At 31.7% G+C, this 12,339-nt stretch overlaps 1 protein-coding gene across 1 annotated transcript in view; it reads left to right on the top strand.

Moving 5' to 3' along the window:
* The first annotated feature begins 5,206 nt into the window (after positions 1 to 5,206).
* The window catches only part of LOC118201720 (ribosomal protein S6 kinase 2 alpha-like), a 151,731-nt gene continuing 144,598 nt past the window's right edge, over positions 5,207 to 12,339 (top strand). Inside the window, exons 1-3 of the mRNA XM_085820615.1 lie at positions 5,207 to 5,393; positions 6,188 to 6,238; positions 11,393 to 11,533. Coding sequence (XP_085676741.1) covers positions 5,337 to 5,393; positions 6,188 to 6,238; positions 11,393 to 11,533 — 249 coding nt within the window. The 5' untranslated portion in view covers positions 5,207 to 5,336. The remainder of the gene's footprint in view (positions 5,394 to 6,187; positions 6,239 to 11,392; positions 11,534 to 12,339) is intronic.

The raw sequence follows: 12,339 nt of genomic DNA, 5'->3' as shown, positions 1-12,339 counted from the left end.
GGCAACTGCAGAAACTCTCTCATCAATTTGTTGTTCGATTTGGTGTTGGACGGCACAAACTCTTCCTTCAATTCGTTCCTCCACAGCAGAAACTCTCCCTGCTATATGTTCTTTTACAGAAGAAACTCTTTCTTCTATTTCTTCTTTCACCGAAGAAACTTTTTCTTCAATTTGTCCAACTTTATTTTCAACTGTGTCAATTCTGCCTTCCATAGCTTCAAATTTATTTTCTATTATGCAGGTAATTTCTCTTTTCATTTCTTCTTGACATGCTTCAATCTTTTCTTGACCAGCTTGAATGGCTTTCATTTCGTCCTTAATGGATTCCTGGCCACTTCCATTACCTCTTTAACAGAGTTGAAGGCCCCTTCCATCTTTCCTTGGCTAGATTTCATCTCTTCTTTCATTTCTTCTTTAAACGAGGCAAAGGCTGTTATCAACTGCCTTTACTGCTCTGCCATCGCTCTTGTTATTGGCATTCAAACCCCACTCCTGACACCAAAAATTGTTGCGTGAGTACGGATTCGTTACGAAATGAATGCACAAGTCCGATGAAAAATGAACAAAAATTTATTATTATCACAACAAAAATGCTTAAATTTTCTCAAATTATCATGCAGTAGTTATCTTTTAACTACTCAAATGTCCAATAGAACGTAATTCAAAACAACTAAAGAACGCTAATCCGCGAATTCGCTACAATCAACAAGAGCAGTTTTCTAAACAACAACAAACTAAGCAACTACTACAAACTGAGATGTTTTCCTCCTTTTATAAGATTTTAAAATCACGCGCTAGAATTTTCCAGTACTTTCTCGAAATCAAAAAGAGATATTTATTTATTTAATGCACACGCTCTTGTATTTTCAATTTTCCGGCTTAGCTTTCTTTTAATATTCGTCACGCGCTGCACTGCGCGAGAAATAAAACCATTTTATTTATAATTGAACTAACATTAGCTTTTTAAATGCCAAATTCGTAACAATATGCAGTGAAGTTATTGTAACTTGGTTGGCTATTGCTATTCTGGTTTTTGGTGGTTTGATTGTAATTTGAAGCAGCTTGTGAATAGCTTTTGCCTTGAGTGTGTGTAGTTGTTTGTGAAGTTGTATTTTTTGGAGTAAAAAGTGAAATTAGGTGAACTGCGATTATTTCTATGTGTGTTTCCAGGTGTAGGACAATCTGATGTTTTATGATTTGTTGCACATTTAACACATCTTCGTAGGAAAAAACAATTATCTGATGAATGGTGAAATCTTTGGCAGTTGTGGCATTGTGGTGTGATGTTTTTGGTAATGTATTTTTCTATCGTGTCTTTGAACATTCCTAAATGGGTTTCACTGTAAATTTTTTCGATGTTTGGTGTTTGCATGAGTTGTACTTGAAATAGTGGCATGGGTTGTTTGGATTTAAAACGTGTTAATTGAACTACTTTGTAGATTGTGTAGCCTAGATTTGTAAGTTCAGTTGAAATTTCGTTCGTGTCTGTTGTAATAGGTAGGCCTCTGATAACTACTTTTATCAGTATTTTATGGCTTGGGTGTAATGACATAGTGTTCTATGTTGTGTGCTTTTAAATCTAATGTTAACTGTCTGTGATCATCTGGTGTGCATGGTAGTAATTTGAGATATTCACCGCTGACTTTTCCATAGAATTTAGCTTGTGTGATAGTAGAAATGTTTTTGAGATACTGGTTGTAAGTGGAGCCATCTTCCGGCTTAATCATAACTGGTGTTTGGTTGTTATTATTTTCCTGACTGTTATTGGGTGTATGGGTGTTGTTAATTATGATGATTAAGTGGTGTTATTACTAGTATCTGGGTGTGTGTTGGGCTGGGATAGAACATTAAAACTGTTTTGTGTGGTAACTACTTTGGTGGCAAACTTTTAGGTACTTTAGCTGGTTTAGCAGGTATTTGAAATCCATCTGAGTCTCTTTCGTTGTCCGAATTTTCATTTTGTTTGCGTTTAGAATTAGCGGGTGGGTAAATGTAACTTGCATGGGAGAGAGCAAAGTTTAACTTACCCCTCAGCATATCCAGGTCTTTCTTCTGTTTTTCGAGATCTTTTCTCATAACTTCTGAATGGTAGTCTCGATCAGTGACGGGTCTTCCGATAGTGCCTTGAGTAGCTTAACAGTAGCTTGAATGCTAACTTCTGTTGCCCTAATTTCCTCTCTTAGCGTAGCGATTTCTGCGTCCATGAGAGCATGGTCGTTGTCCTGGTCCATTTCCGTGGCCGCCGTATTCGAGGTGTCCGATGCCGGATCCGTGTCTTTATCTGGTGGAACCGCCTCGCTTTTAGGAGTCTGCTTAGTACGTGCCATCACGACGAGTAACGCTTTCGTTAAAACGAGAAAATCTATTTATGCATCCATATGAAACATAAGCTAACATGCTTCAAAAAAAAAAAAAAAAAAAAAGTTACATTTGCAGACTTCCTTGCACAAGTCACAGGTATACTCACAAAGCCTACAGACCATTTCGCTACTGGCTGCTCTCATTGCAGGAAACATCTGCTTGGCGGTCATATTTGGAATAACGAGTTATCGCCCTGTAGGCGTGGTAATTAATGCCAAACAAACGGAAACAGCGTTTATTTCATTCGATATTTTTTTAGTTTATGAATGCGAGCTTAGAGAAATTGTGTGGAACATATTTTAAATAACCTACTGATCTTATTAATAGTTTATTTGCATTTGAATTTAAACTTTTAAAAATATGTAATTGTTTTACAAGAAAAAGGTGTTTACTTGGAGATAGCATATGCACCTTTTCATCATTTCTGTTAGAAAGAGTCTGTTGTGTAAATTTCCTTAATTTATACAAATAAAGGAATATTAAAAAATTAACCAAATGAAAACATTCAGTAAACATTTAAGGGCGTCGGATACCTATTCTTTTTACTTAAATTATGAGTAAGTATAACTAAAATTATATTTTATTCCATTTTGCGCTATTTTTATTGAAACGCCTTTCGGGATCTTGGATCGTAGTCTTGCTACTGGTACCTACTACAAAGAGTACAAACCAGTAAATAAAAATAAGAAAGATTAACATTAACAAAAATAGAGAAAATAAAGGCGTTTAATTTTTAACACCGCACCCGATTTAAAAATAAATCCGTTTATGAAAACTATCCTTTTAACCTCCTTGGTTCCACCCAACGACTTCATATAACAGGTAGACGGCTCACCCACAGAGAATTCGTCTGCTAGGGTGTCTCCAACATACACCACGTGACTAATGCTGTTGGCGCTCTTGGGGAGTGATAGCTTAGGCTGTTCATCGCCAGTTTGGCCAGCTTTTGATATGGCAGGTAGTATTTTTTATTTCCGTCTGCTAGCAGTCAGCAGACAACGGCCTCGAATTAGGTTGTTCGATTTTTTACAAGTATATTTAGATATAACTTAACCCCTTTTTTCCTGAATATTTTATCTATATTTTTAATAATTGCTTTAAATTATTTGCACCATTGTTTAAGATGTTTATGTTAAGTAATTTTAGGAAGAAAATCTAAAATAAATAATAAAAAATTGAGATGGAAACTTTAATTTTGAATAACGTTAAAAAATTAATTGCACTACTGTTATAATATTTGAGAAGGTAAAAAAAATCTCGTTTAATTTTAATGCATTGCATTCTAAAGAGAAAAAGAAAATCACATTGTATTATATGTATTTATGCCATTGATTGCCTTTCTTTTCTTGAGATTATATTACTGGAACAAAATAATGCAATCTTAATTACTGATTTCCACACTCATGTGTATGTCATGGGGGGGGGATCAATACATCTTATTAACTATAAAAATTATTTTATATTGAATATGCATCAAACGGTAACAAACTTCAACTCAGTATTTATTATTAGGATCAAAACGATATTACAGTTAAAAATTCTCTCTCTCTCCTTTTTTTTTAAATACTATTTAAAATATGGTAAGTTTTTCACATCGCATTTTTTCAATTACAATAAATTTCTAACAGCATCGTAGATGAGACAGAATTATAATCCAGATTATTTTTATTTTAATTGATTTTATAGAAAATAATGATAAAGCATTGAGCTTTATAAAAATCAGATTACTTTTATAAAGCTCAATGCTTTATCATTCATTATTTTAGAAAATAATGATTAAGCATTGAGCTTTATAAAAGTAATCTGATTTTTAAAATAATGCTGTTTAACTGTTTATGTTCAATGTTGCATGAATCAAGATGCTTTTTTTTTTTAACAAAGTAAACATATCGCACAATCTTTTCTCAATAATTTAATGCTAATAATAGCGTTTTTCTTTTTTTTTTTTTATCGCAGGCAGTAATTGTTTATGAAATCAAAACGCGTACGACTTGGCGAAAAAAGGTTAACGCCAATTGGCGCAGCTTTCTATTTCAACGGAATACACGGAAAAAACATATAAAATTCAATTATTTGTAAAGGGTGATTCCAGTAAATAGTGTCACAGTATTTAATACATTTTGATGCTAATAATACATGCTGAAAATGTCATATATGGCGGCAACTTTCTTATACAGTATGGCTGAAACTTTCCAACCAATTCAACAGAGATAGTAAAATGACAAAAATACTGAAAATAAAATAATAAATCAATAAATCATGCAGTTTTAACTTACCTATGAAAGGTTACAAGTCCTCCTTTCACGAAACTTTCTTTACATCCGTAGGCGCTGAAGCGAATAACCATTTTTACTTAAATTTTATGTGACCAAGCAGAGCAGCAGTCTTTCGTCCCATAGAAAGCAATGTAAAGTATTTCCGCACTTTCGGAATTCGCGCAGCAGTCACGTGACACTAATGTTGGAACCGGTTGAAGGTTGCAATACGCTCTCTACCAGTATATTATCTCGTTGGTTCCAACACCATTTTTTGTATTCTCTTTTTACGCGCTAGGTTTTGTTAACACTCCAATATACTAGAGGGTCCCTGGAGGAGTTTGTTTTGACGAAGCATGCGTTTTTATTTTTTTTTCGGACAAAAAAAAATTTTTTTTTTAAACATTGAAGTTTTCTTTCGCATGTAAAGGAAATGTATCTAGTTTTAAATTAAATTTCTTATTTGCTAGTTCATATAAAAACAGCAATTATGTTCACAAACAAATTCTTACTTTCCTTCATTAAAATTTATTGAAAAACTGCAGAATGCAAAATAATGATGTAGAAATTCGAATGGATATTGTGGCACTTCCGGCGGAAATAATGGTGAGACGAAGTTGCGTCCGTTTTTAAAGGAGATTTAAAGGGGGATATGGGTTTAATTTGGAATATAAAATTTAATATTTGTAATTTTGAATTGCTTTCATAGCGAGAACCAGTATGCCTTTAGCGCATCTGAAAGATCCTTTTACTGAAGCTGATATGAAAACCACGAAAGTAAGATGCAATTCTTTTTGTTGAAAACTTCCGGCTGCTGTCAAAATATTTCAGAAACTTAGAATTTTGTTAATTTTCCTTTCACAAAATGTATTTAACGGCAAGTTATTGAAACTATCGAATGCGTTCTGTATTAGGAATTAACAGCGAGTCGATACATGCGTTGTCGTGCTTGCTATTCATTATTTTTGGTGAAAAGAAGCACTTAAAATGTATGGTGGATTAACAGTTTCGTAGTAATTAGTGTTTCACAATATGAATTAAGAAACGCACTGAGTCGTATTATTTAATATCCTCATTTTCTTTTCTGTGTTGTTTGTTTATCCGTTTGTCTATCGAAGCATGTCTTCACACTTGATTTAATTTCCTAATCGTTAGAACTGAGGAAAGTAAATAATGTAGGTCATCAGTAGTATTTCATTATTTTTCATTCCCCAAACAATTTTATTCTTGAAGCATTGCATAAAATATAGTATCCTAAAATGATTGTATGCTAACTATTAAATCTATTAATGCTAATTATTAAAATCTTGTGAAAAGCTTACATGTAATTTTTAACTGGAATACAATTATATAATTTATACAAGATAAAAATAGTATCAAAACGTTATGCAAGATAAGCATAAGTAATGAGTAATGTAAGTTTCATATTATCTTGTTGTTTTTTATTATCTGTTTTATGAAAGTTTTATATCTGTTTTATGAAGTTATATATATATGTAATTAAATATGTAATAATTTATGCAAAATAAATTATTACAGATAATATTATTAAGGTGTTAATATTATTACAGTGTCCTTCCACTGAAGACATGGTAGTGGATGAACAGAATGGCTATTGTGAGGTGAGCTGTCAAATTTTCTTAATTAAAAGTGCATATTGTATGTGTGAAGTCTTCAGATTCTTGAGTTTAAAAAATAATTAAATTGCATGCTGTTTATGTAAGTTGTTTGAAATTTAAAGATGAGGTTACTGTTTTCATATAAAGACTTCTGTTATTATAAGTAGCCATTTTCTAATTAAGTTCCTAGGAGCTTTGCAATAAATATTGAAATGAAGAAAAAGTTTTAATATATGTCAACGTTAAAAACATGAATTTAATTTTCAGTGCAATAGTTTTTCCTAATTAAAATGTTTGTTTTGATATATCCCTAGTTCTTGTATGGTGGTGCTTTGTGCTTCACCAGGGAGTCAACATATTGTACTATAATTTGAGAAAAATCAGGTACACCCATGGGCGAGTGGTTAAGATCGCTGAATATTGGTAGTTAAACTTAGCTTCGTTTAAAACATAGGCAAATGGGTTAGCTGCATGGTTGTCTTCCCTCAATGTGTAATGTGAATACCAGTAAGTTCCCTTAGAATGTCCTCCACAAAGCCATCTGTCCTCTTATGTAGGTAGCCCATGTGGCTTCTGAAAGAAATCATTGGCTATCACAGTCCATGACCTTCATTTAAATCTTCTGCTCTTGAAATTTTTGATATAATCTATGCACAGTGCAGTATCTAGACTTTTTCATAGACTGTTATTATAATTTGTGGTGAATTTCCATTGTGGCTGATCTTTGGAATATGGTAACAGGTAGTTTGGCGACATTTTGGAGGCGATAAAGGTTACTACCTAGGACTTTGGGAATAATGTGAGAACTACTCAGTTCCGATTACGCATTATTTTGTGTGAGGGAAATGAGAGATCATGAGATATGTCATGTGACATTAATGGACGAATCACTGTTCTTTAATCGGAAAAAGGGGTAAATTTGTAAAAATTTCTGCTGTACAGCATTAGTTTCATTCTATGTTCTGTGAAACAGTGTTGTTTAATATTTGGATCCCATGGCCCTATATAAAGTAAATCCGAAATTTTTATTGCATTTATGTGTAATTGAAAAGAATTGCTTAATTGCGGATAAGTATGAATGTCCAACATGTGGGTATGAAATGAGATTGTGTGAAAGGAAGGATGTTACCGATAAGTTTGAATGGTGGTGCAAGAAATCTGGTGAAAATGGACATTTTGTGATCTGCCATGCACTCAAGATTCTGTAGAAGATTAGATAAGTTAGTATTTTTAATTATTTGAGGATATTATTTTTATGCATTGTTCTAAATGTAAGGAGTAAATAAATTAATATGGTATTATTGGAAAATTGTTATTAGCAATGATTTAGTTTAAAGTAATTAGGATTGTAAACTAATTTTTATTAATTTAATGTATGTGCTTATTTATATTTTAAGTAGTGTTTTTAATTTAATTATTTTTTAATTTAATGATCGTGATTTTGAGAGTTATATGTTTGTAGTATTTTGGAATACATTTGTGTAGAAGTAAATGTGCATGGAAAGAATTTAAGTATTTGACACTAAGTATTTGGAACCATTTTTAATGTTTGCGTTAGAAATTGGTAGGTGAGGTTTATAATAGATAATTTAGAGGTAAAAGTTTTTGGATATTTTATTTATTTTATACGTGCAAATGTTCATCCTTGGAAAGGGTATATACTTTTTCGCGATCAGGTAATTTCATATATGTCCTTTTTACCGAATTTAAAGATTCACAAAATTTTCATGCATTTTCGTGAAATTTTTCTAATTTATGAGAGAAAAGCAGTGTACATGGATATAGTGAAGAGTGTGCTCAATGCCATTTTTGTGCAATTCTGGGATGTTTTTTTAAGTAAAAATAAGTCACATGTACATGGTTTAATTATATTTTAATTAAATGATAGTTATTTTGTGAGTTATATGTTTGTAGCAATTTGGTATACGTTTGAGTGGAAGTAAACGTGCATGGAAATAATTTAAATATTTGACACTAAGTATTTGTAACCATTTTTAATGTTTTGTTATGAATTCGTTGGTGAGGTTTATAATAGATAATTTAGAGGTAAAAGTTTTTGGATATTTTATTTATATTATACGTGGAAATGTTCATCCTTGGATAGGGTATATAATTTTTCGCGGTCAGGTAATTTCATATATGTGCTTTTTACCGAGTTTAAAGATTCATAAAATTTTCCTGCATTTTCGTGCAAATTTTTGTAATTTATGAGAAAATAGCAGTTTAGAAGGATAAAGTTAAGAGTGTGCGCAATGCCATTTTTGTGCAATTCTGGGATGTTGTTTTAAGTAAAAATAAGTCGACGTGTACATGGTTACTGTGAATGTGCAATTTTGAAAAACGCGGCAAGGAGTTTGCAATTCTGCACTTTTTCTCAATTTTGCAGTTAATACAGTCAAAAGTCGTTAATTCGGACACCCATAATCCACAATGATCTATAATCTGGACCTTAAAGCTACAAACTTTCTGCGCACGCGCATAGGCGTTTACGTGTGTGCGTAAGACCTTTACGGCTACACAAAATATTTTAAATAGCGGCAATTTTTATATGCAAATCCAAAATAACAAGTTAAAGAATCGCACAGACTCTGTATCCATGTGCACATCAACCTATTTTCACTTAAAAAAAAAAAAAATATGAGAACTGCACAAACTAGGCAATGCGCTTTTCCTTGACTTTGTCCATGTACACATCAATCTGTATTCCCTTAAAAAGTAAAAGGAGCAGCCAACAAAAAATATATAATCTCGATAAACTACATTTTAAATCAAATAATGAAATAACATAAAAAAGGAAATTTATCTTAGCACTATACAAATGAAATATCCACTTACCTTATTTACAAATTTCCATGTGTTCAGTCAAACAAAATTCCTTAACAGCATCCAAAAACTTCCTAAAATTATCTGAACTAGAATTTGTATACTGGCGTTGCCACATAAATTCACAAAAATTAGAGTAAAAAAATATCCTCCATAGTGTCTGTATCTTCCAATGTTCGACCACACGCATTTCCTTTCTATAAACAAGACACTTATGATGGCTACTTAGTAAACCTTAATTTACACACCAGTCAATGCTGCTTTCGCTTTTGTTCCAAATCGTACAGAAACTTCAAATTAATCTTGTCACATTCAGCCATTTTACCATGTAAACCACAAAATAATAATGTACTTCTTATTGAAAATCAGACACACAAACAAGCTTTTCCAAATCTTTTCCATCATTCAAATTCTCTGCAATTACACAATCAATTACGTCATAATAAGGTTTCCATAGCATTCAACTACTTAGGTTATCATAAATGAATGAAACAACAACTTAGGGACAATCCAAGTGTGGCACCCTTAAATCTACTCTAATGAGTTAGGGTATTCTTCTCTTATTGGACCAATATTCAGAAGTGTTTGTATGTATGCATGTGCATATGTATGTGTGTGTACATACACACATAGATGCACATACACATATACACACATATATTTGTAAATATGGTCCCGATAACAGAAGAGTACCATCTTTGGAAATGATTCCGATCCCAAAGTTAATTCTCATTTGACCTATTATTATTGGACAGTGATTTGCATTTTACTTAAATGAATTCATAGACGAGTTTTATTTACAATTTATATGTTTCATATTATGCAAGCATACTACTTAATGTGATCACATTTGCCTGTTGCTATTTTGGTAATACTGAGTGATAATGATGAGAAAATATCAATGGAATTTAACTAATAATTTAATGTAATGTACTAGAAGCATATATAAATATTTACCTTCACTGACTTTACTAAGGAAAATGTCATTAATAATAGATTTTTTGTAATTGTTATGCAGAAGTCCATTTATGAACTATTTATAACATTTCTGGAAATTATTTTATTAATAGTTCATATCACCCTTCATCATAACATCTTGGGGCGTTATCTGTAATCAGCATTTGTAGGAAATTTACCAGTTCACAGCAAATCAATTCATCTGATACAGGGTGTTTGTGCATTTTGGATTTTATTCACCATTCATCTAACCTTCAAGGTTTTGTGCCATTAACCCCTTAACAGCCGCGGGCGTATATATACTCCTTGCTCAGCCGATGCGTTAACTGCCCCAGGCGTATATATACGTCCTTCCAAACTGCTATCATTTGCTTTGCGCTGCTACACCTAAAATTATTCGCCAAGTTAACGCATCGGCTGCGCATCTGGGGCAGTTAACACATCGGCTGAGCAAGGCATATATATACGCCCGTGGCAGTTAAGGGGTTAAAAGTCAACCAACCAACCATCATCTCTTATGCATCAAAAAATCTGAGACTAAATATAAGATCTGGACCATGTGATGCCATTCTAGTCATTGATGACAGTATACATCTATCTGCATATCTGGAATTTATATGTATTTTGGGTATATTAGTCAAGCAAAAATAACGATCAATTTAAATTATTTTTAGGTTCCCACCATTGCATTGGAATTGCAATATAACGAGTTCCATTTATTTACCTGTTGAGCCCGTAGTTACATATGGAGTATAACAGATGTATCCATTGTTGACACTGGTTTAGTTTGAAATTAATTTTTTTTTAAACGAAAGTGCCAATGTTAGTAATGCTGAGAAATCAAAAGTAGTTTTGAAGAAAAGTAATAAAAATCTGTAAATGATAGAAAAAGTCTTATTTAACTTCTGAAAAATATATGAGAATCAGCATAAACTGTACATTAACCCAAATCACTTAATTGATAAATAAATACATTGCAATTTGTTAAAATTATTATTTTAAGCAAACTCGCCAATGGCTTAGTAATAAAGTCAACTGAACACTGGTAGTTTTGACCTGGTGATAGTTTGATAACAGGAAAATGGGCTGGCTGTGTGGGTATTTTTATGAATTTTTGCATATGTATTGTGTATATGTTAGAATTTCCATTAGAAAGTCCTTGTCGAAGATACGGCGCACCAGGGTTATTCCTTAAGCACATAACCTTAATGTGCTTTGTTATAATGAAAAAAACCCAACCCAACCAAGTAACAATGTGTTTTAAATATTTTAAGAAATAATTTGAAAATCGGCAAAAATATTTTATGTACGTAGTTTATATAAAAAATTGTAACAAATCTGTTGTATCTTATTTTGTTTTTACCTCATTTTTATCAGAATCCAAAACTGGAAGCTGCTTCTGCTAGTGAAACTATTCATGAAATAGAAGTTATAAATGTAACTAAACATGGATATCCTAAAGCTGATCCTCGACAATTTTCTCTGATCAAACTTCTTGGTCAAGGCTCATTTGGGAAGGTAAATTTAAATTTTGAAATATTTTTGTGTCTTATTTCTTTACTTTTTCATTTCATTTCTTTTGAAAGGGGGTATTCTTTATTTCTTGAATTTTTCAGGAATTTGTTGATACTACTATATATACTAAACCGGATTGGATTTTGTTACAAGTGAATTTAAAAAATAATCAGGCATCAGGTTTTTTACTGCATATGATTCTTTGATGTCTTTTATTTATTTTTAAATTAAATTTATTGTTTTATATTTATTTAAATGAATGAAATAAATGGGCAAATAAAAAAAAGAGTATTTTAACACATATCAGAGATCAAATAAAGTCTGAGAATTAAGAAAGCTTCATAATTTATTTATTGGATTCAAATTTTTATGTTATCACTGAAAATTTAAACATTTATAATATCAAACTGGTATTGGAAACTTTCTTTCTGAGGAGACCTATTTCATTTACAATAGTTTCTAAAAAATGTAACTAATCTCTAATTCTGTTGACCATTTGTATTTGTTTTTGGTAATACATTCATTGGCAACCAAAAAAGTACATTCAATATGAACCAAATAGTTTTAATAGTGGCTATCATATCTATCAAATGTTTGAAGTTAATGGTATTATTGCGAGTCAGCTCAAAAATGCTAAATTGAGCGAAATTCCAATATCTATCATAACCTTCTAAGTTTAATTTTTATAGACTTTTCTTTTATAGTTAAATTTAATTGTCTTTATAGTTTTTTTTTTTTTTTTTTGATGTGTTAGTTGAAGTGGTTTTGTGTTAAAACTATTTTTGCTGTCTTTAAAGAACTTGTTAATT

This window comes from Stegodyphus dumicola, chromosome 7 (genome assembly GCF_044657685.1).
Source record: "Stegodyphus dumicola isolate Sdum_Otavi_A_Nest chromosome 7, ASM4465768v1".
NCBI classification, from domain to species: Eukaryota; Metazoa; Arthropoda; class Arachnida; order Araneae; family Eresidae; genus Stegodyphus; species Stegodyphus dumicola.
Note: the sequence above shows the minus strand (reverse complement) of the source record. Positions and strands in the feature narration are given on the sequence as shown.